The sequence below is a fragment of the Myotis yumanensis genome, unplaced genomic scaffold (assembly GCF_028538775.1).
Source record: "Myotis yumanensis isolate MYYU_CA2020_CCGP unplaced genomic scaffold, mMyoYum1.0.hap1 SCAF_6, whole genome shotgun sequence".
NCBI lineage: Eukaryota > Metazoa > Chordata > Mammalia > Chiroptera > Vespertilionidae > Myotis > Myotis yumanensis.
This window is the reverse complement of record NW_027223757.1, coordinates 23,101,481-23,126,417: the sequence shown is the minus strand read 5'-3', so window position 1 is coordinate 23,126,417 and position 24,937 is coordinate 23,101,481. Positions and strand designations below refer to the sequence as shown.

The 24,937-nt window shown below is 44.6% G+C and overlaps 1 protein-coding gene across 1 annotated transcript; it reads left to right on the top strand.

The window, feature by feature from the left end:
- Positions 1-1,913: 1,913 nt before the first annotated feature.
- On the top strand, positions 1,914-22,842 carry ALDH8A1 (aldehyde dehydrogenase 8 family member A1). Its single transcript, XM_070419260.1, has 7 exons — positions 1,914-2,102; positions 7,386-7,533; positions 8,891-9,046; positions 10,790-10,939; positions 13,636-13,892; positions 14,995-15,156; positions 21,649-22,842. The coding sequence occupies exons 1-7, from the start codon at positions 1,965-1,967 to the stop codon at positions 22,099-22,101; spliced, it is 1,464 nt and encodes a 487-aa protein (XP_070275361.1). The 5' UTR covers positions 1,914-1,964; the 3' UTR covers positions 22,102-22,842.
- The last annotated feature ends 2,095 nt before the right edge of the window (positions 22,843-24,937 follow it).

Genomic DNA, 24,937 nt, shown 5'->3' with positions numbered 1-24,937 from the left:
AAAACAACTATCCTCCTGGAGGGTGTGTGTGTGTGTGTCCACAGCTTATTTTTTTCTGTTGGGTTGTTCATTTCTCTTACCATTTTGTAGAAATTGTTACAGACACCATGGATAGGAATTTCTTTCAATGTTTTTATTTTATTTTATTTTTTATTGTTTAAAGTATTACAAATAATAGAACATATGTCTCCTTTTTCCCCTATTGACTTCCCCCTGGCCTTGCCCCCCTAGTGTCTGTACCCATTGGTTATGCTTATATGCATACATACAAGTCATTTGGTTGATCTCTTACCCACCCCCACCCCCCACCCCTCCCCTGCCTGCTCAAAGTCAGTAATCATCCGAAAGACGCAAATCAAAACGACAGTGAGGTACCATCTCACACCTGTTAGAATGGCTATCATCAACAAATCAACAAATAACAAGTGCTGGCGAGGATGTGGAGAAAAGGGAACCCTCTTGTACTGCTGGTGGGAATGCAGACTGGTGCAGCCATTGTGAAAAAAAAAAACAGTACGGCATTTCCTCAAAAAACTAAAAATGGAGCTCCCATTTGACCCAGTGATCCCACTTCTAGGAATATATCCCAAGAAAACAGAAACACCAATCAGAAAGGATATATGCACCCCTATGTTCATAGCAGCAGAATTTACAATAGCTAAGATTTGGAAACAGCCTAAGTGCCCATCAGCAGATGAGTGGATTAGAAAACTGCTACATCTACACAATGGAATACTATGCTGCTGTAAAAAAGAAGGAATTGTTACCATTTGCAACAGCATGGATGGAACTGGAGAGCATTATGCTAAGTGAAATAAGCTAGTCAGAGAAAGATAAACATCACATGATCTCATTTGTGGAATATAATGAACATCATAAACTGATGAACAAAAATAGATAAAAAGAAAAAGAAGCATCGAACAGGAATTTCTTGTATGTTATATGTACAATTCAGACAGAGTTTTGGTTTGTATCTTCCTCTCTATGGCCACCTGGAAGATGGGCACTGCCTCTGCAGCCCTGGTGTCCGGATGGAGAGGAAGTGTAGAGAGAAGGCATCCAGGGTACAGAAGCCAGCCCATGAGCAATGGAAAAGAAAGAGAGTCTGTCCTTTTCTTTTTTTTTTTGATAGGAATTTTTTATTATTATTTATTTTACTTTATTTTTCTCTCACCATTTATCCCCTTTATGCCCTCTTCCACCCCACCCCCACAATTACTTCACTGTTGTCCATGTCCATGAGTTCTTTCTTTTTTTTTCTTTTTTTTCCACTCCCTCCATGCCTCCTGCCCCCTCTGCCCTACCCCCCATCCTTACCAGAGATGTCTGCCTGCTCTCAGTCACCTCTGCAGGGTGAGGGCAGAGTAGTAGTGAGGAAACAGCCCATGGTTTAGTGACAAAAAGATTAAAGTTCATTCTTGACCAACTTTGTATTCAGTCTTGGACACATTAACCTCTCTGAAACTCAGTGTCTTCTACAAAGTTGGGGAGGTAATGACATTCACTTTATAGAAGGTTGCTGTGTGGAATAAATGAGTAAGTTCCTGTGAAGGCCTTGCATCAGGGCCTAGCACTCCGTCAGCGTTTGAGCCATGTGTAGCTTATAGTGTGAGCCCAATGCTATGATACACACAGACGCCTTTTGAGAATTTTAAAGGACCATGAACACATAAGCTGATATTAATTTAACATTGTTATCCACTTCTCACCATGTACTGGAAGTCTGTGAAGTATTTGATAACTCCCTTCACTCAGAGTCTGGAGACTGGAATACTGTCTGAGAGCGCCGGTCACCTCCCCCTTCCCTGATTGGCAGATGAAGACCTGGCTGGAAGGGCGGGGGCTTGGAGGATGGGCCAGAGGATGGGCAAGACAGGAGGAGGAGACTAGCTCAGCAGTGAGGGAAAGCAGTGGGGTAACCTGGCTGAACAACTGTCAAGGGGAAAGGCAGGAGTTTCCTCACTATGGCTGGAAGAAAGACACTTCTGGTGCTGGAAAACTTCATAGGCGGAAAATTCTTACCTTGTAACTCATATATAGACTCTTACGATCCATCCACAGGAGAGGTGTACTGCAGGGTGCCAGACAGTGGAAAAGAAGAGGTGAGTGTGTTCACTTAGGAAAGACTGAGATGGTCTGAACAGGTCGGTGAATTATGTGTAAATTCATTTCTAGAAGCAAAAGGCTGAAATGATCTTAATTATGTTGGTGAATTATGTGTAACTTCACTTTCTAGAAGTAAAAGACTGAAATGGTCTTAATATGTCAGTGAATTATGTGTAACTGATTTTCTAGAAGCAAAAGGTGTGGGGTGGGGTGTGGGGGGGTGGGAAAAGGTTAAACTTTAGCAGAAGGCAGACTTTAGTTCTAGAAAGATTTACTTTGTAACTGGACATGTATGGTACATGGAGCAAATCTCAGGTTAATTATGTTAGAAGCAAATCATTAATCTAGGCCAGTGGTCGGCAAACTGCGGCTCGCGAGCCACATGCAGCTCTTTGGCCCCTTGAGTGTGGCTCTTCCACAAAATACTGACTTCTGCGCATGGGCCACAAAGTTTCAATCACACTGTAAGTGTGCGCCTGCACGTGGTATTTTGTGGAAGAGCCACACTCAAGGGGCCAAAGAGCCGCATGTGGCTCTCGAGCCACAGTTTGCCGACCACTGATCTAGGCCAACTAAGACACAGACACAAGTCTCAGGCATTCCTAAATAGGGGTCTAGTAAAAAGTATTGTTTGAAAGAATTGTCAGTATTACGTGCTCCCTTTCTCTACCGAGTGTTGCTTAAACTTGCCAGTATATCCATGGCTTTCTAAAAAGCGTGCTACTTTACTAAAACACAAAATTAGAAAACCCAGGCATTTATTTTAGACTAGGGGCCCAGTGCATGAATTCGTGCACCTTGAAAGGAACTGTGGGCAACCAGGCTGTGGTGGGCACAGGGTTGGGTCTCAGCCCATCCTCCACGCCCCCCCCCCCCCACCACCCCGGCCCCTCCTGCCACAGCCCCTGGTCCCCTCTCTCCTGGCAGCCCTGCTCCTGCCACCGCATCTCCCATGCACTGACAGTGGTGCTGGCCCCGCTCGCACCCGCTGAGGGTGCGGAGCAATTAAGGCCCATGCCAGCAGTGGGTGCGAGTGGCGGCTGCTGCCCCGATCGCCCCTCATGAGCAGGGGGAGGTGGATCATGGCAGGCAGCTGCCCACCGCACCCACTGATGGTGCTGCGTGATTGAGATCGGCGCCAAGCACCAGCAGCGGGTGTGAGTGGCAGCTCCAGCACTGGCTGTGTGTGTGAGCAGGACCGGCGCCAGCAGCAGGTGCGAGAGCGCTGGGTTGGACTGTGACACGCTGGAGCAAAGAATTTTCAGGAACCACCAGAGGCTCACCCTAATGACAGCAACCGGTGCCCTGCCATGGTCTGGCGCCCCTGCTCACCTGCTCCACCATCCCACCGTGGCCAATGCCTGCCATGTTCTGCACATACCCCCTGGTGGTCAGCACACGTCATAGCAACCGGTTGTTCGGTTGTTCGGTTGTTCTGGTTGCTCCGCCATTCTATTTGCATATTAGCCTTTTATTATATAGAATTATCCTCTAATATTTCTTCAAAATATCTAGTAAAATAAAACTGACCATTTCAATGGTGAAATTAAAAATCAAATTTCCTTTTTATTTTTAGAGTTAAATTTAACAGCGTCCTTTTTCTTACTCAAGAGCTTTGTGTTACACACATTAACATTTTTAGTGATGTAGAATTAATTTTATTGGAAGAATTTTATAAAATATTCGAAATATATTTCATCAGTTATTGCACTGAGATGTAAATATATCTGGGGTGATAAATGTGGCTGATGTATGTATACTCATCTAATGCCTAGTGGATGCTAAATTATTTATTTTTATTTTATTTGTTTCCATCACCATTTATCCCCCATAAATTTATTTTTTAAGGTACAAAGAACTAGATTATTTAAAGATAATGGTAACCTTAATATGTAGTATTATATGCAAGGTTTTTGAAAGAACTAGCTATTATTTTTCTATTGTTAATAATATTTTAAATCTGTCTTGCATTAAAAAGAACCTTATCTTGTGGATTAAAGTTTGAAAATATTGACTAATGCTGGTTAAACTGTACCCACACTTTTGTTTGCTTCTAATGACCTTGGATAGATGTGGGAAATTCATCCTTGTTTTCTCCAATCCTCCTCATCTTAGCATGTTTTCCAAAGGGAAGTTAAAAATGAAAGATATGACAAATTCAGTTGAAATATTTTTTGCTGCTAATGCTCATGCATTTTCAAGTTATGGCTGTACCTACTAGTAGAGGATCAAATATTTTGGATTTCCTAGCAATCTACCATGCAAATATTCTATTTAATCCCATAAATACTTCCCCCCACCCCCCACGCCCACCCCCCTGGTTTGAAATATATGGTCACCATGCAAACTACATGCCCAACTTCCCAAAAGTCACTCACAGAAAGAGCAGCTGGTGCTGCTCACAGTGGTTCCCATTTATTCAGTTTTTGAGATACACTTTGCATCCACTAAGCCCCTTAGTATACATTGTCCCAAATAGGAGTCATAACCTACAAACTGGACTCTGTCATCACCCATATTTTACAGAGCACAGTATGCTAACACTCTCATCTCTGCTGTTTGGGCTTCGACAGTGGTCTCTCTGTCGAAGAGAGAGACCTTATAGCATTGCAGTCAGAAGCACAGACTGGAGTCAGACAGCCTGGCTTAGAAGATGAGATGCACCATTTAGTATCTATGGTCTTGACCTTGAGTTGAACCTCCTTTTGCCTCCGTCTCCTTATCTATGAATTGGGGATAATCATATCTACTTCACAGTGGTGTTCTGAGAATTAAACAGACTGACTTATGTAAAACTCTTAGTGTCTGGCATATATTAAAGCTTTCTAAGTATTAGCTTTTGCTAATATTGTATACTAGAGGCCCGGTGCATGAAATTCATGCATGGGGTTGGGGGGTCCCTTAGCCTGGCCTGCACCCCCTCCAATCAGGGACCCCTCAGGGGATGTCTGACTGCCTCTCACAATCCAGGACTGCTGGCTCCTAACCACTTGCCTGTCTGCCTGATCACCCCTAACTGCTCCCCTACCAGCCTGATTGCCCCTAACCACCACTGCCTCGCCCTGCACCCAGGACCCAGGATTCCCTCCTCTAGCTGGTCACAGGCACCTGGGACCCAGGCTGGCTTTGTCCGGGCTGGCCACAGCCACAGGGGACCATGAGTGGGTGGCTTGTGCCTCTCCTGGGCCGCAGGCATAGCCACTGGTGCCCGGGACCGCAGGACAGGTGGCTTGTCCCTTTCCTGGGCCACAGCCTGGCTGGTCCCCATTCCTCTCTCCCCAGCGTTGAGTGTCTGAGCCAGTACGGCATGATGGCATGAGGGCGTGGTGACCATTTGCATATTAGCTCTTTATTATATAGGATAGTAGATGAGTATGCATTCTATATTAAATGGACACAAGCATGTGGCATTAAACAATTTAGAAAACATTACTGGAACTGAGTTTTCTGCTTCTCAAAAAGATTAGAGTTTTATATTGACAGCTGTAGGAAGATTAGAATTTTACATTACTGTATGAATGAACTCTCCTCTTGTTGCCTTGGCAACAGGGTGTCCATGAGCCTGCATCTGTGGTGGAGATCACTAAGGCCCACATGTCTCCCTTCATCCTGTCTGCAGGTCCATATTAGAGATTCAGTTTTTGAGGTGAAACCATCATCTTTCCAGACATTTCTAATTAAGGCTAGAATCATTTTATACTTTACCTCAGCTCATCTGAAAGTGACTTTGTTCACATAAAGAAAACAGGAGAAAAGTGAGATCAGGTTTTCGGTAAGAGGGCCTAAGTGCCAGTGGTGGAATTGTCAGGTCATGTGATACAAGAAATAAGCTGTGGCATTGGGAAGCCTGTGAAGAGGATTCTGGGGCTGAGCCTGTGGGTCCAGTGGCGGGGAAGGCTAGGATCTATACTAATAATAGAAAAATATGCAAATTGTAGGGGGCGCCGTCACAGTAACAGTAACAGTAACAACCAGCAGGCTGCATGGGGTGACCAGGCCAGAGGGGGGAGGGAAGGGCAGTTAGGGGCGACCAGGCTGGCGGGGTGGGAGGCAATTGAGGGCAACTAGGCTGGCAGAAGGGGCAGTTAGGGGCAATCAGGCTGGCAGGCAGAGGCAGTTAGGGGTGATCAGGTAGGCAGGTGAGCAGTTAGGAGCCAGTGGTCCCAGATTATAAGAGGGATGTCCAGCTTAGGGATGTCCCTAAGATCGGGCCTAAACCGGCAGCTGGACATCCCCTGAGGGGTCTTGGATTGGAGAGAGTGTAGGCTGGGCTGAGGGGACCCCCCACTCCCAGGCACGAATTTCATGCACCAGGACTCTAGTTATAAATGTTTGTCATGCATGTGAAAGAGGAGAGGGCAACACAATCTATGGATTTGCTATCTTAGACATTGCCTATGAGAGGAGGAAGGCAGCAGGTGGCCTGAAAATTTATTCTTCCTTGCACATACCTTCCCACACACTATTTCCTTTTGGATTTAGCTCTAAAACTGGATCCCCAAGCTCTCTGTTCAACTACAGATACCCTTCTCTCCTAAAGAGGCCTCTTCCACTGGGCAGAGACAGGCAGGGAGCAAGGAGCAGGGCCGGTTGTTATGCCATAGCAGGCCGGCTCGTGGTCTTGGCAGCCACGAAGATCTGGGTTTGAATCCTGACTCTGCCAATTATTGGCTGTGTGACCGCCGGCAAGTTACTTGAGCTCTCTGTGCTTCAGTGTTTTTCATCTAAATGGGCAAAGCAAATCTCATGTTGCAGAATTTTAGACGGGGTTAAATGAAATAATTTGTGTAATAGTACTTAGCAGATTTCCTTATATATAAAAATTAGTCAAAAAATTACCAATATGACTGGTCATTCCAAATGGGGTGACAGTGATTTCAAACAAAATTTTAGACTTTATCAGATATGTCCGAGCTGGATTAAGAGTTTAGAGATTCTGTGCTTCTCAACTAAGTTTCCCCTCTCATACGATGTTTTAAAAAGTCTATATTTTGAAATGACCGAAAATGTGCATCTGTTAAAATTCAGTGGCTTCTTCCTAATGATCTGATTGCCACATTCTGGATACGGTGCTCGAAATGGAGCATTTTTCTTTGTTTTTGTGGTGCCCCTGCTTTGCTGGTCACATCGGCAGCACCTTGTGGGTAAATCAGCACCGGGAATATTCGGAATCAGGCAGGAAATAATCCTGGCGCGTATGGGTTCTGGATTCCTGCGATCCCTGAGAGCAACAACAGTCGCAAGGCTTAAGGCGACCCTCTCCCGTTTGCTCCTCAAAGGTCGAGGCTGCGGTGGAGGCTGCCAGAGCCGCCTTCCCCGGCTGGTCGGCCAGGAGCCCGCAGGAGCGCTCGCAGGTGCTGCACCGCCTGGCGGACCTGCTGGAACAGTCCCTGGAGGAGCTGGCTCAGGCCGAATCCAAGGACCAAGGTGAGCGCGGGCGCATCTGCAGGGCGGTCTCTGCCGGGCCTTTCCCTCTTCCGCCCTCGCGCTAGCAGAGCCGGGGGTGGAGGGCAGCTGTCTCTTACTAAATGCTTCATGGAGAGTGCAACCTATTCCTCAGAGGCTGGACAACGATTCTTCCTGAACTGTCATCGCCGGAACTGGGCCCGCTCTTCACCTTACCCCTCCCGGGACCATCAGGCCGCAGGCGCCCGGGCTTCTCCTGGCGGAGGAAGGGGGTGGGAAGCAAAACCACCCAAGGCCTCTGAGGGTCTCGTGGCCAAAGCGAGTCCCGGCGGAACCCAACCAAGTTCAAGGGGCAGGGAAATAAATACACTCTGTTTGGTGGAAGGAACTGCAAACACGCCTGTCAAAGGGCATGGGTCTGGGGAGGGAGGAAGCACCAGGGTTGATCACGTGTCTTCCACCAATTCCAAGAGGCGAACTATGAAGCAAAGGTCATTTGAAGAGCAGTTCACAGTCCAGTTACTTAGAAAGCCATCTGAGATACCACTCTCCCACTTCCAACACGATTGTCCCAATTTTTTACCTGCTTCCCAGAAGTCGGGGTAATGGGGTAAGTGCCTGTAGATCTTTGCAATGCTATCTACTGGGAAAGTCAATGGTGTAAAATCACGTGCGCGCTGTAGACCAGCCTGCAGTTGGGGAGCAGCCTGTCTCCAAGGCCTTAGGAAGAAAACGTTTCCTGCTGGAGCTCCCGGCACCGCAGTGTCCCCGCATCTCTAAGGGAAACGAAGCAACGCTCCAGGCAAGCGTAGGTTTCTGGTTTGTTCAACCAGGAGCTAGGATGCCTGTGGGGCACGTGTCGGGCGATCAAGTGCCCCACAGCTGCAGCGCCAGGGGTTTCCTTCCGTGGTTCTGCCACGTGCCCATCTCAATGACCCCTCCCCGTGTCGGGGGGACATTTAATATACATCACGTGTTTATCCACGTGGTTTTTGTAATATGCAAAGACAGCTATCTTTACACCCACGATTCCAACTCCCTCTTTGTGACATGTACAAAGCTTGCCATTTTGAAAGAGCTGGTGCGGGTGAAGTGTTAGCATCTGGCAAATTGATGATGACAGCTCTGAACTGTTCAGTCCACAAAGCAAAGATCATTCGACTCAATTTATTTCCCCCCACCTCACCTTATAACCTCCTATCTAATTATTTCACGGTTTTATTAAACCATGACTAATGCTTTGTATATTTAGTGAATGTCTGTCCCAGGCTAGTAGGAATGGAGGCTACTGCAGTGTGAGCGGGGTATGTGAGTGATACTGTCTCCACTGTCCCTGTGAAATACACCGACTGTGCTTTCTGTTGCTGACTTTTTACAGGGAAAACCATTACCCTGGCAAGAACCATGGACATTCCCCGGTCTGTACAGAACTTTCGGTTCTTCGCCTCCTCCATCCTGCACCACACCTCGGAGTGCACCCAGATGGACCACATGGGCTGTCTGCACTATACCGTGCGGGCCCCTGTGGGGATCGGTAGGTGCTCTTCCAGGAAAGCCTGGACCACAATTGCACAGAGAGCAGCTCAGTCAGTTCCATAGAATTGATCTAAAGGGACAGACTAAGGCAAAGGAAAGGCTTCTTCTACTGTGACTGAAATACAATTTTGGCCTTAAAAATCGATTTCTGGTTTATTTTCTTTGTGGGAAATTCTCTACTTATTCCTGGAAGATTGTTCTTGGGAAATCACAGGTAAAAGAATGAGGCTGAGAGGAAATTCACAAAGGAGGATTTTTTTCCCCCCTTGTAACAAAAAAAGTCTATTTCCAGAAAGTAGATTAAGAGCATGGCTTCTGGGTGTGTGTGTGGCAAGTTACATAACATGTGTGTGCAGCAGTATTCTTATCTGAAAAACTGAAAGAACAGTTTGATTTTATCTTTATATATTTTATATGAATTAAATAAATTAGTAAGTGTAGAACATTCAGAACAGTGCCAGGTACATGGTAAATAAGCTTTGGCTGAATTATCTACTTTCCTCATTCATTTCTTTGCTTCCTGCCCTTTGAAGACCCCTAAATATCTGCAATGACTAAAAATGTCCACTAGATGTCACTATTTCATCTGAGAAAAACCCCACTGTTCATATTTTACCAGCTGTTTTATGACAGGATGAAAGAATATGTTAAAAGGAAAGAAAATGGGACATCTTACCAATTTGATTATTTGAAACCTTTGGAAATGGTATTTTCAAGGTATTATGAAAAATTCAGAATCCTCCTAAGAAGTATGCTAATACATTATGCTGCAACAATATTATCTCCTAAAACAAAGAGTTTTCAATGGGAAATGTAATAACATAAACTATGTTTATATACTTTTATAGCACAGATTTGAAGGCAGATTATAAATCAGGTGACTTCGTTTTTATTTTTGCTTGTTTCATGGTTGGGAGGCTGGGCAGTTTCATACAATCACATGAAGATACATTCCAGTTGTTGGTTCTGTTACTTAAAGAGAAAACCTATCTGATCAGGATACAGGTGAGAATGTAGAGAAACTTTAAAAAAAAATACATTTTATTGAATTTTTACAGAGAGGAAGGGAGAGGGATAGAGAGTTAGAAACATCGATGAGAGAGAAACATCGATCAGTTGCCTCCTGCACACTCCCCACTGGGGATGTGCCCGCAACCAAGGTACATGCCCTTGACCGGAATCGAACCTGGGACCCTTGTGTCCGCAGGCTGACGCTCTATCCACTGAGCCAAACTGGCCAGGGCTTAGAGAAACATTTTAATGCAAAAATCCTCTGGCGATCTATGATAGATTTCATAACCTCAGAACCTCTTTGCTCTTATTTTATAAATAATTCTAAAAAGCTTGAATTTTATGTCTCCATCCAATAAACTCTGAAGAAATGGTAGCTGGACAGTTTAATGATGAGGAGGGAGAGATTTAGATAGATGTAAAGATGAGTCCATAAATCTCAAAACTCATCACATTATGGAACTGTTTAGCCCTAAAATTTATACAACTGTTGTTCATTAATATAATTGTAAGTTATCAAGAAAAGACTGAACTGTATCGATTTATAGTTTTCCAAGGCACAGTTGTTGGTAATACATTTTAGAACGATTTCTGGGAAGTTGGCTACAGATAAGCAAAGTTGGGGGTTTTAGGAGCTTGGGTTCCATGCAGCGTGAAGGAGAACCCAGTGGGTGGGGCGGTCTGCCCTGAGGGGCATGTCATTGTTGGCACTGCTTCTGCTCTCGGTTAGCTGGTCTGATCAGTCCCTGGAATTTGCCACTCTACTTGCTGACCTGGAAGATCGCTCCGGCGATTGCTGCCGGCAACACTGTGGTCGCCAAGCCCAGCGAGCTGACTTCCGTGACTGCGTGGATGATGTGCAAACTCCTGGACAAAGCAGGTAATCCGGTGTCAGAGTCTGAGGGAGGATTGGCTTGGGGGCTGCCCATTGTGTAGCTTTAGGCCCCTTAGGGTCACTGACATTTGAAAAGTTATTTTGGATAGAAACCTACTAAACAGCAAAACAGATTCCACTGACGTCATTGGTTTTTGCCTCCCTGTTCCTTTTCTGAGAAATTCCCTTCATCCGTGGGGCTTGCTCACAGGGCTTCCTCTATTCAACCCTTGAACGTGCCACTGCAGGACAGTTCCTCCCTGCAGGCTCAGCTGGCAGCAAAGGGCACATGATAGGAAGACAAGGACAGGCTTCGAGAGCCCCAGGGAGCCAGTTACCAGCCTGCTCCAGGGACTGTGCTTGAGAGTCAATTTAAAACTGATGTTGGAACCACAAGTTAATCTTGATGAAGATAAGAGTACTACTAGGCACTTCTCTGGTTTGTATAGCTATAGCATACCTGCTAGAAACAGCCCATTTTCAAGAGATTTGAAATACATCCCTCTGTTTCCCCTGCATTGGGAATCACTACTCAGGCGCTGATATAACCTGGCTTCGTGTCCCCTTTTGGCTAATATTTCAATGACCACATTCAGGGTGGGTTTCTGGTTTAGTTTTGGGGTGGTCAGCCTAACACTGCACCGGGGTTGGAAGGTAGCAGTCAGGAGAGCCCGTCTTGTACCCCACAAGAAGGCCCCTCGCTGTCAGGTCCCTCCGCTCGTGTTTCCATGGCCTGGGTAGGAATGAGGGGTGGGTGGCAGGGAGGGGCTGCCTTCTGGCTCTCTTGGTCTCTGCTGTGCGTGCTTCCTTCAAGGCTCAGCTGTGTTCACGGAGTGGATGTTTGGAAAGAGCCCATCTGTCTCTCCTGGATGTCTTTTCTCTTGAAGCAAAAACGTACACATTGGCTCCCAGGAAAGTTGAGTCAGTTCTTTAAGATTTAGATGACGGGCTAAACCATCCCTGTTTAGGGAAGAGCACTGGGCCTATGACCTTGCTCAGCTGCCCATTCCCCTTGTATCCTACCGAGGAATGAGGCCTCCCAGCCTAGGCCTTTGGGATCACGTCTGTGGATGCCCTAGGCCTCTGGAGCGGGTGTGATGTGAATGTGCCTGACTCTCTCGTGTTCCAGAATGTGCCATCCTTCCCTTACACAGGGATCAGGTTCTCATCCCCTTCTTTACAAAATAGAGTCCACCTTCTCATGCCCCCTCTTGCCAACGGTGGGGCACTTGTTCTTGTTTTCCTCCCATCAGCCACAGGGAGGACTTCTCCCCCAAGCATCTTCTTTGCCCCAACCCAGGGCCCAGCTGCTGTCACATGGTGCCTGGCTTTGGGCCTCTCCTCTCCGGTCAGAGATATATGATCCAGAAAACTGACTTCTATGCTAGATTTCAACATGTGCACATTGAGTGTAGAGGAGCTCACCTGAATGGGGCCTCAGTTGTGGCCTCAAGGTGATTGGGCTAAGGCTGTGGCTCTATGTGAAGATGTTTTGGATGATAATGAATCATCAATGTAACATTATTATTTATACTTTAAAAGCATATCCTTGAAGTGAATGTTCTAATCCAAAAAATTATGTTTCTGTCGGGAGAATGTCTAACCTGGAGCAAGGGAAAAATACTAGGAGCTGGAAGCAGTTCAAAATCCTCATACACTGGAGACTTCTGTCCCTGATGTACTTCAAGCCTGAAGAAACAGAGGGAACAAACTCAGCTGCCTCCAGGCAAACCCTAAGGGCCCCCAGGACACAACACAATGGCACACAGATTTTCTCTCTGAACACTTGAAGTCAAGGGCCATTTTTAATTCGGATAATGTACATTTAGATAAGCATCCATTTACTTAACAATTATCTCCTAACAATGCTGCCTCCCTAATAGAAGTCTTGGGGGATCTAAAGAAGGTAAATCCCTTACAGCAATGACTGACCCGCAGTAAGCACCTAGTAAATGAGAATCAGCACTTAATGGTATTAATCCTATGTGGCAAACTAGGCTGTGTGCAGGAGGTACATACGATGGAGAGCAAGACACAAGTACTATTCTGCCCTTAGCTAGTGTACCTCCTAGTGGTGGGTAGGTAATAAACAGGTAAACATAAGTAAATTCATGCAGACATAGGGCAGTAGGATCTCATGATAGAAAAGACTGGACTGGGGCTTCTAATTTTGGGTGTTCTTGGTACTTTAGGTCAGACCTAGATTATAGTGATTCATTTATATCATGGGGCTCAGGAGCTTCAACTCAAAACTTACCTTCCTGGGGTGGGGAGAGCCGCCTTCACTCCCCTGGCCCTGGTGTCTTCCCTGGATTTTGCAGCACTCGCACTCCCCTCTACGTGACATTTTCACACTGCATTGTGACTCCTGGATGTCAGCTTAGAGCAGGGATCTTCTCCCTCACAGGGCTTGACCTACCTGAGGAATCTCTACATCCTCAGCCTCGGAGGCCTAGTCAGTTTTATGGGATGAATTATGTAGAATGTTGTACCCTGCATTTTCTGGGGCAAAGCATCTGGAGAAATTCCGCCTAGGGTGTATGCTAGGCAGAGGTGATACTGTAGTTTTTGCTTTACTATTAAACTAGAGATAGCCATGAATTCACTCCCACCTATTGGACTTTCAAGGAGAATCTCCATGTAACCTCAAGTCCTCAACATACTGAGAATACTTACTGTAACTGATACTGTTTCCCATCCAGGTGTTCCACCAGGTGTGGTAAATATTGTGTTCGGAACAGGGCCCAGGGTAGGCGAGGCCTTGGTGTCCCATCCAGAGGTGCCCCTCATCTCCTTCACTGGGAGCCAGCCCACAGCCGAGCGGATCACACAGCTGAGTGCTCCCCACTGCAAGAGGCTCTCCCTGGAGCTGGGGGGCAAGAACCCTGCCATCATCTTTGAGGATGCCAACCTGGAGGAGTGTGTTCCAACCACGGTCAGGTCCAGCTTTGCCAACCAGGCATGTCTCTGGGTTTTGGTTTGCTTGTTTGCTTGTTTGTTGGTTGGTTTTGAACTCTGCTGCCCCGTCAAGTAGGATCTGTTTCATCGCAATGCACAGCCAGGAGTGAGTAGGTCGATCCAGTGCTATATCCGTGAAAGGAGAACTGGTACTTTGCATTATTGCGTTGACCATCTGTTCAATCTTAGTGTCAATCTGTAGCCTTGTAGAGTCACAGCTTCTGTTCAGCACGTCCCTTTTCTTGAGTTACACCACTTTTATCAGGGAGCAGCCATGGGCAAAATGATTGGTTTTTGCTACTCCAAGCTTATCCATACTGGTATTCACCTAGTTCCCCAGACTCTTCTTGCTGTCTAGATGCCTTACCTCCAGTAAACCTTTTTCTCCTCCCGGAAGTCTCCCAAATGCATTCTCATCTTTAGAAATCAATACTAGAACCGGTCTGGAGCTGGTTTCTTACCTTAAAGTCACAGGTGAGTTTCAGGGCAACTTTGCATCTCCTGACACCATGTAGCAGATATTTTCCCGGGGTCCATAGTTCTCATCAGGGTCTTCAAGGCCATAGCATCCCAGAGGGTGAGGAACACAGGATCAGATATCCTACACTGTAGGCTTCATGGAGAGGGCAACTGTGCCTGCTTCTGTGTGACATATCAGCTTCAACACCCAGAATAGTCCCTAGGATGGAGCATAAATAGTGAACGATTTTCTCCAAAGCTGTGTTTTAAATTTTTAAAAATAAAAAACAAAGACTTAAGCCAAAGAATTAGAACTTCCATAGAAGGAAAGATGAGTGGAATGAGATATATTTTTATTCAACCTAACTTGAATAATTTGCATAATCTTTTGAACCTTCACTTCTTTACCAGTAAATTATGGAAATTACAACAATTATGCCTTCCAATAGGGTTTTTGTGAAAAAAATTCTGTATAATGACTGTTTTCATGATCATTATAATTGTAATTAATTCTCTCACAGAAATTCCTAGAGAAAGTGACTTAGAAATATATATATATATATTGCTCAGAGTGCAGCCTGATCTGTCCATGAAGGAGTGTGTCCTGCAGTCTTGTCATTTTCCTCATGTGTATTTCTTGGCAGGGTGAAATCTGCCTCTGTACCAGCAGGATCTTTGTCCAGAAGAGCATCTATAGTGAATTTTTAAAGAGGTTTCTAGAAGCTACCAGACTATGGAAAGTAGGCATTCCCTCCGACCCGTCGGCCAGCATGGGAGCTCTGATAAGTAAAGCTCATTTGGAGAAAGTAAGTAAATCTCTGCCATGTATGTCACTGGAGAGAAGCTCAGTGCAAGGCATAGCACACGCCCATGCTTTGGAATATTGTTAATTACTACCTTATTTTTAAGCAGTTATGACCTGTGGGAAATTTTCTCTAGATACAGAGTCTAAAAATGTTGGCTATGAATGAGCAAATGTAGTGCAGATTTAAAACAGCATCTGTGTGAAATGAATGCACTTGAGAAATCAGCATGGAGATACCACCAGAAGAGTGAGAAAGGCAATTTTCAAAGCATAAAGGTAAAAATTTCCAAGTAACTGTTCCCAGTGGAGAGGGTGCTGCCTCTGGCTTACAGAAGATAGGATTTTGTAATTTCCAGAACACACAGTCCAAATTATGTGGTTTTTAGTTAGTGGAGTGACTAGTGGTGGCCTACATGGGAGAAGCCATTGATGGTGTATGGGTGGTTTATGGGATTTTGATTTCTAAAGTCATTTTAATTTATTACCTGATGTGACTCTACCCAAAATAAGTCATAGATTTTGGTGCTGAAGGCTCTTGTCTTCAGCTGCAGTAACTAAGGCCCACCAAGGAAAATGTGCCTCCATCATCAGTCACTAAGGGGCAAAGCCGTTACTTAAGTTTGTAGAAGTCTGTGGCACTGCACTGATTTGGCAGACATAGCACATTTTAACGTTGACCTTCACAATATTGTGAAGCACAGAGGCTCATAGGTGGGCAGGTAATGGCGCTTGATGGTCTCTTCTTCTTTTTTTTTCTCAGTGAAATAGGAAGCAGGTGACAGGGAGAGAAGGTGTTGGGGGTTTCAGGAGAGAGGAGAAGGTATGGAATAATCTTGCAGATCAGGAGAGAGAATGGACTTTGAGATGATTGTGTTGTCAGCAGGCAGCTCCAAGGGCTCACTGAGGCTTGTGGTCACTTATTTAAAGTGAGGCTAACCAGCATGGCTGTTTTCTTCCAGTCGAATTCGCCTGCAAGATTACAGGTGCCTAGGCAGCAGTCCCCAGAGTGCCCATGGGGCCTATAGTTGTGGATGTTGCCCCCTCGTGGCATGAGGAATCACCAGGTGCATGAGGCTTCTTTGTCCTCTTTTGTCCGGCTGTTCTGGACACCCGGCCTCCGTGCCTGCCCACCCACACATGCAAATAACTGTGCAAAACAAGCTAAGCATGCTCTGAACGCTTCCTATGGAGCAGAAGTTAACGTCCAGAAGCATTTTTGCAGTAGGCTCAGGAGCTTGGTGCAGTCTGAAGTCCCCTTTGCAATTCACCACTCACCTGAAGTTTAAAGTTCTCTATATAGGAAATCAACAGAGAGACTTTCTTTTCTATCATAGGCCATAATTTACCCAATAAAGGGAGATATATCAGTGAGGGAAATAAAAGTATTTGATTTTCCTGTGGGCTTTAACATAATACTTTTTAAAATATATTTTTATTTATTTCAGAGGGGAAGAAAAAGGGAGTGGGAGGTAGAAACATCCATGATGAGAGAGAAACATTGATTGGCTGCCTCCTGCAATCCCCTCACTGGGGATCGAGCCCGCAACCCGGGCACATGCCCTGACTGGGAGTCGAACTGTGACCTCCTGGTTCATAGGTTGACACTCAACCACTGAACCACACCGGCTGGTCATAACATGATATGTCTGATGCTCAGCATGACCCTACTTGCCCACAGTGGCCTTTTCTTTAGGCTGCCTCATGGTTCTTCTGAGCTCCACCCAAGGCCCTCTTGTAGGCATCTCTGCTCTCTGACAACAAACAGCTTCAGCCATATGAGTTGCTCTTCCCCACATGGGCAATAGGCCTTCTTCAAAGCCAGCATCAGACCCTGTGGGTGCTCATTAGATGTCCCAGGATGCCGCTGGCAATCAAGAGGAGGCAACTTAAAACCTGGTTGTGCTGAGCTCACACGCTGTCCTTTTAAGAGGATCTTGTATCCATGCTGATACTTCCAGATTAGCCAAGTTACTTTTAAACCTTGCTTTAGTATCATGGTTATTTGATAACCTGGCTGTGATGTATCTTGTTATGTATGGTCATACCTCATCTTGTTCACAGTCAAGCTTGAGTCTTTAAAGTGACCCAGGAGTCTGTCACCCATTACCACTGTCCCTATTACCTCTGTCACCCTTCCCCTCCCTCATTCTACTGCTGCACACTCACCTCCCGATTCTTCCTGGAAAATATCAGGCCACTCCTTCTTGCCCTTTGCTCTTGCTGCCCATGCCCCATGAAATGTTCTTCCTGCAGAGATTTACTTGGCTTTCTCCTTAGATCAAATGTTACCTTCTTTCTGAGTTAGAGCTTGCCTGTTCACCCTATATAAAGTCACACCTACCAGAACTTCCTCATTCTCTTTGCAGCTTTATTTTTCTCTGTGACTCTTACTACCACCTGACATATAATGTATATTATTTATTCCTTTATTGACTATTTTTACTTGACTAGAGTGCAAGCTCCATGATCAGTTTCATTCACTGCTCGATCCTTACATCCCAAAAAAGTGCCTGGAAAATAATAGGTGCATATTATTGTTGGACAAATGTTTGAATTAACACTACATCTTGTGTATTAGTTATACCCCCAAACTGGAGGATTCCATTTTCCTTGAACACTTGAACACAAGCATCTGGTATCACTGATCATTAAATCACAATAACAATAAAAAATCCATATAAACACACACAAGCCTTTGAGATTTTGCTTCAGACTCTCCTCTAACTCTTCATCTTTTCATTGGTTATTTCAGCTTATGTCACAGGCAACTTTAGAATTTAATTCTAGTTTCTTAAAAATCTTTGGAAAAATATTGGTGTTCAACACCTCATTATTATACAAATTCAACTTCTTATCTGTCAACTAAGAATTTCAAGAATATGATCAGCTTATTTTCTAAATTCATTAGAGATTTTTACAGACTTACTACAAATAGACAAGTGGACTGTTTTCTGTAGGTCCACATCCCCCCTCCCCTCCCCCAATGTTCTTGCTTTCTCAAGAACCAACTTATAAAAAGGTACCACAATTTTTTGATTATAATACATTTTAGTTGAAAACAACATATTTCTCCAAATTATCAAACTTTTGTTACATTTTGTTTTTGGTGATTCCCAGTAATTTTAATTACCCCTAACATGAACATAGAGAATTTAGCAAGTTGTAGTATCAAAATATTTTAGTATACAATTTTCAAAAAAATTTCTAGAGTAAAATACACACCTTAAACTTTATGTATTTGAGTGACTCCACAGAGAAGACCTTAAATTACCTTCTTTTCAGTATGTTGGTGGTTGGGGCCCAATGATAGTGATCCTCACGCACGGGGTGTCCTGGTGGATCCTGAGGACTTACATGCTGCAGACTGAGAATGTATCAGGGGCAGGTGGGAGCTGAGGCCTCCTTTAGCATGTGCGTGTCCCCTTAGCACCTGTGCCCAGACAGGAGGAGTGCACCTCCTGCAGGTCTGGGTAACCCCAACCCCAGGCCCATCTCCTTCTACCTCAGCCCAGCTCCCCATGTGAGTTTCACCAAGCGAGCTAGTTCTCCTCTGAGTCCAGGCTAAGATACAAAGGGAGAGCCTGGTTTCCCCTCATTTCCTCCTCCTGGCCTTTTCAGATTGTGACTTTTCAGTTCAGTCTGCCAAACCACCTGGGATCAGGAGACAGGGGACATCTTTCTTTTCTTTTTTTTTTTTAAAATATATTTTATTGATTTTTTACAGAGAGGAAGGGAGAGGGATAGAGAGCCAGAAACATAGATGAGAGAGAAACATCGAATCAGCTGCCTCCTGAACGCCCCCCACCGGAGATGCGCCCGCAACCCAGGCACATGCCCTTGACCAGAATTGAACCCGGGACCCTTCAGTCCGCAGGTGGACACTCTATCCGCTGAGCCAAACCAGCCAGGGCAACATCTTTCCTTGCCTTTCGCCAGAAAGCTTTGGGGGCTGTGTGCCAAGGAAGGTCTATCTGCCGTCTTTGCATTCCTCATCTCCTCTTCTGCACTATGTCTATATCTTCTCCAAATCTAAATAGTCCTGCAGAGTCTGGGGTCTTTGTGTCCATCCTACCTCTGTGCGATTGTCATAATAGAATGGTGATGCAGTGACAGAAGAATCCAAGTAGAATGTGTAAAGGTTGTGTTGTAATGGCAAAGGGCTCAGAAACTCACAGAGACAGAGCATGCTCCTAAGTGGACATGCCATTTCCCAGGTTCCTAGTAGCTGCAGGGGATGCAAAGTAAATTGCGATGATTCTGTCCTCAAGGAATGAAGGAAAATCTCCCTTGCCTATTTCAGACAGTTGCTTTTTCTTTCTATTTTTACCCTCCATAATCCTCCCCTACTTGTCTGTCTGGAGAATCTGGCTGTCTGCCTGCCTTCCCATTGATGCATGTAGCTAGTGAGAGATAATTCTCGAGTGTTTACAGGGAGGCTGGAGGAAGCCCAGAGCATGTTCACAGATGCATCTCCCAGTAGGACCAGGCTATGAGGCCCACTCTTAAAGTTTCCAATCTCCTTTGGCAGCTAAGCAAACTGACACACAGAGGGGGGACACCTCTGAAGTCTCTTAGCTAGTAAGTGTCAGATCATGCATTCATTGTCATCTTCATCAACAGCAATGACCACTGCTGGCATTCAAGAGACTTACTGTCCCCAGACATTATGCTAAATATTTTACATATTTTATTTAATCCCATGAATAGGTGGCAGTGTTAATCTTATTTTCAGATGATGAAACTGAGACACAGAGCATTTAAAACCCCTTAGCTAGTGGGCAATATGAGCACAGTTGGGCTCCCAAGTCCACTCTTCTCTATGCTCTGATTTTACATGCAAAGCTAGTAAGTACTAACAATTCTCCACTCAAGAAAAGTTTTGTAATAATAACTCATTACATTCCATAGCATATTACCAGTTCCAAGGTTGTGTTTTTTTTTTTTTTCAGATTTTACTGAAAATCTCAGTTCCTGAGCTGCTAGTATAGATGTCATTCTATCATCCCTCTAGAAAATAAATTCAGTTTAGTATGAGTCACCTTATGCATTAAATATTTTGATAAATCCAAAATTTGAAACTAACACCTCTCTTCATATTTGGTTATCCCAAGAGCTTCTAAGAGATAATCCTGTAATCCCATTAGACATGACAATGTGAAGCCAGAACACTCCTTGTACATGGCATTGTGACATATTTCCTGGCACTGCCTCCAGAATGTGCCACCGGAGACCCTGGCCTGGACTTCTTTCATTCACCCCAGAAGCAGCCTTTGACATCTTTTCATTAATGTGGGTGGGTTGTTTCAAAAGGAGCAAGAGAGGAGGGGGAAGAGAAGTCCAAACCTATTTTAGTCTCTACCCACAAACTGGCCTAGGGGTTTTCTGGGAAGGCTTTGAGATCATCGTGCCAGCTGGGGGAGGAGGTGTAGCAGAAGGGAGGATAAATTGAACCAAATGTTCTGTTTTTAAAACGTGTTTGACGTATGGCTTATTAAGTGTTCTACAAATTGAAGCAACAAATAATAAGATAACAGTACCTTTTTTATTTTTACATGGCAAATATATAGCTCTATTTTGAATATAGTTCTACAGTGGAGTTCTAATTCAATACTTGGACAGAATCCTCAGATGATAAATGATAAATGATAAATGGAACCCAAAATGCCCCTTCAAAATTGACCCTGCCTTTGATGTACTAGTTGACTCTTGTTCTGTACTTTAAATTTTGGGAATTATTTTTATATTTCTCCTATGCTTATAATACCGCTCAGAGGCAGAATCATATATCATTGTGACTTAAACATTTCCATATATAAATGTATATATCATTATTATAAGTCTACAACCATTATTAATAAATATCTGTCATCTCTAAGTCACTGGGTTAGCTTATTACATAACTTATTTTCCATTATAGTTACCTAGATATATTTCTGAATATAATCAGTAATTAGACTAGAAATTAGAAATTATTTGTTCCGGAAGCTCAGATATTGGAAGGATATCCTGGCCTTTAATTAAATCTTGTACACCATTCCACTTCACACTTTCTACAATGGGCATGGCCCCTCAAAAAATGATAAAATATTCTTTTTGTGTATTTAATTACTGAATATGGCTGAATGTGAATTCTAGTGTTCCTGTTTATTAGTTTTATGAAATGCGTACCCTTTCTGAGGCTCAATGACATCATCAGCAAGTAGAGGATAACAATACATTGCCAACAGACTTTTGAGAGGATATATGAAAAGCACTCATCTAACTGGCACTTAGACATTAAGTAAATGACTCTCTCCTTTTCCGTATGAGGACCGAATGCCCAAGTGATGAGCACTTGTGCTCCTCAGGCTCAGCAGCTGAGTGATAAGATAATCGACCTTAGATTTCTCGGTAATGACCTCATACATCTTTCCTAGATGATTTCAAAATACTGAATTTTTTGTTACTTTGTGTGAAGGTAAGATGTTACTAATCATGGTTTTCACCCACCCAGGTCCGAAGTTACATCAAGAAAGCTCGTGCTGAAGGGGCCCAGATTCTGTGCGGTGAGGGAGTGGACAAGTTGAGTCTTCCCCCCAGGAATCAGGGAGGCTATTTTATGCTTCCCACCGTGATAACTGACATTAAGGACGAGTCCTGCTGCATGAAGGAAGAGATATTTGGTCCTGTGACGTGTGTTGTCCCCTTTGATAGTGAAGAGGAAGTGATTAAAAGAGCCAATAGTGTCAAATATGGGCTGGCAGCGACTGTGTGGTCTAGCAACGTGGGGCGTGTCCACCGGGTGGCTAAGAAGCTGCAGTCAGGCTTGGTCTGGACCAATTGCTGGCTCATCAGGGAGCTGAACCTTCCTTTCGGGGGGATGAAGAGCTCTGGAGTAGGTAGAGAAGGAGCCAAGGACTCTTATGAATTCTTCACGGAAGTCAAAACCATCACCATTAAACACTGACCTTGCCAGCGGAGAAGTTGTGATGGTCAATGCCTGGCTACAGACAATCAGTGGTGCAATTTGGTGAATGGAAATAGTGGCAGAAATTCCAGCCAGGGCTTGACTCAGCTGAAGGTTATCTCTAGCTTATCTTCAGTAGTTAGTATTTTTACCTGCGTGGTGAAGAGATGCTGTTTATTTTAAAGGTGAAGAAAAACAATGTAATACTTCTGCTTGGGGAGACACAAAAAGGAAGCCAAAGAATTGTCCTCCTATGTTGTGTGTTCATAGCATTTAAAAAATCATTTTGATTCGATTCTTGGAAATTCACAGATAATCAGATTTTTTTTCCCCATTTGCAAGTGAGTAGTTAAAAGAAAGCTACAAAGCCAAAGAGAAACAAATCACCACAATTTCCTACCTTTAGGGAGATTGTCAAGATGCTCTCCCACCCATCAGCCAGCAGCATGGCTAATTGTTAATTGACTGTACTTCATTATGCAAGGGGACCGTGAATGTCAATGATAGACACAGCATGGGATTTGTCAGAGAAGGAACATATGGTATCTCCCAATAAATATATCTGCATAAGCACAAAGAAAAATCACATAACTATTACTTTTGGAGAAAACTTAGGACAAGAAGAAATTGATCCATTCCTACTATGGTGTTTAATCACTTCCAATTCTTAGTGTGTGTACCTAATGAGACTTAACAATTTACTAATCCTAACAGAAGCAATAAATGTTAAGCAATTTCAGTAACCAGTATGGCACATATCTTCTTTTTGAATTGTTCTTTATTCCTCCATATCCCCATCCTCTTAGGAGTGTGGCCTTATACTAAGTAATAAAGGTATTTCTAGTGCTTTTTTTTCTAGATCCTCTGGTGATCAAGGAGAAACTTGTTTTGAGCACCTCCTATGTGCCAGGCACTGTGCTGTGAGGTTTATAGAGCTTAAAATAGCATGCTCAAGATTACACAAAAGGTATGGGCAGAGGTAGGTCTGACTCCAACGCCAGGGCTCTGACTCCAACGCCATGCTCTCTGACCACTTGTCTTGAATTGTGTTCCAGAAGCAGCCAAGTACTATAGTTCATAGAACATCACGGTGTGTCTCCCTTCCTTGTCTCCTCCTGCTTTGTCTCTTCCCTCTTCACCTCCAGCACAGTCCTTTCCATACTGCCTGAAACAGTCCGACTTCCCGACAGGACAGGAATCACTGATGGCCAAGCAGGTGTTCATCCCCTCTGAGTCTCCTTTCACAGCACAGTGCCTGGCACATAGGAGGTGCTCAAAACGAGTTTCGGGAATGGAACCAGGTCTTCTTGGAGCTCTAGGATATTTATTGGATGGTATATAGGGGAGCTGGTAGGGGGGACACATTGATCTTTATAATTTTGCATAGGTTTTGGATATGTTGGCTCATTCACAAATGCTGAAAAATATAAATCCCCTTGAAGTCAAGTGATGGTGTCAGATCATACCTGGTTCCCAAGGTCTATCTTCCTTCCCCCTCCCTTTCCCACCTCCCATCTTTCCTGGCTGAGACTTCTTGACCTTGATTCATTAAGACTAAGGCCAATTCTGAGTATCGGTTGGAGGAATTTCAGCAGCTCCAGTCTCTAAGAATCTTCATCTTCATTCTTTTTTTGTTTTGTTTTGTTAATCCTCATTCGAGGATATTTTTCCATTGATTTTTAGGGAGATCGGAAGAGAGAGGGAAAGACAGAGAGAAATATCAATGTGAGAAAAACACATCAACTGGTTGCCTCCTGCACAAGCCCTGACCAGGGCCTGGGCCAGGGAGGAGCCTGCAACCAAGGTATGTGCCCTTGACCGGAATCGAACCCGGGACCCTTTGGTCAGCAGGCTGACGCTCTATCCACTGAGTCGAACTGGCTAGGGTTCATCTTCTTTCTTGTCATTGGTCTGGTCAATCTCATCCTTACTTCTCAGACCTAAGCATATCTTGATTTCAAATTCTGGCAACTGAACCTCTTTGCTCCCTATGCCTGGAAGCCCATCTCCCACACTTGTTTTCTGCCTACAAGCATTTCTCTCTAGGACTTGGAGCCAGCCCAGCGGTTGTCACTTCTCATCTGGGCTCTGGATCCTGCCTTATGAAGGGGCTTGCTTCTCCTGACAGACATTCTGGATACCATTCCCCGCTTCTGAGTCTCTTTGGACCTTCAGAAGCTACTTCTGGGCTCACAAGGCAGTCTGATTAACACAGATTTGACTAAATGCTGTTCTCCCCATGCCAACATTATCCCAGTCCTCAGTCATTAGCAGCAGTGGCTATTATGTCTTAGCATCCCATTTGGCCTGTCCTCCTTTTTTCTAGCCCATCCAACTGGGTATCATTCCAAGACCCTACCTGTCCCAGGCCATCCCACTGTCTCAAGCCCCACATCAGCTCAAGGTGCCATTTAGGTCTGTGCCCATCCCAGGACAGAGTCCCTCTGGAGAAGTGCCTCCCAGCTGTGGGGCTGCCAGAGCACCTGCCATGCTGTGCTCAGAACTGAAATGAAGAAAATCTGGGTTGTGGTGGTAATCACAAGAGTTTCAATTATATTTGTGAAGTTTTATTTCTAAGCTGGATGGTGTTTACTATACTATTTTTTTTAAGTAGGAAATACTTACATAATATGGTGGGTTTTTTTGGTTAAAAAATTAGTGATCATCCAGCCAGCATGGCTCAGTAGTTGAGCCTCACTCTATGAACCAGGAGGTCACGGTTGGATTCCTGGGTTTCACCTGCCTGGGTTGCACAAGCCCAGGTGCGGAATGGATCCCCAGTGTGGGGTGTTCAAGGAGGAAGCAAATCAACAATTTTCTCTCATCATTGATGTTT

What these genes read in the sequence shown, in the direction of transcription:
- ALDH8A1 (XM_070419260.1), top strand. Translation starts at nt 1,965, where the DNA reads ATGGCTGGAAGAAAGACACTTCTGGTGCTGGAAAACTTCATAGGCGGA. An exon ending in GGCCGAATCCAAGGACCAAG is followed by an intron (nt 7,534 to 8,890) that starts GTGAGCGCGGGC and finishes GACTTTTTACAG; the next exon opens with GGAAAACCATTACCCTGGCA. An exon ending in GCGGGCCCCTGTGGGGATCG is followed by an intron (nt 9,047 to 10,789) that starts GTAGGTGCTCTT and finishes GCTCTCGGTTAG; the next exon opens with CTGGTCTGATCAGTCCCTGG.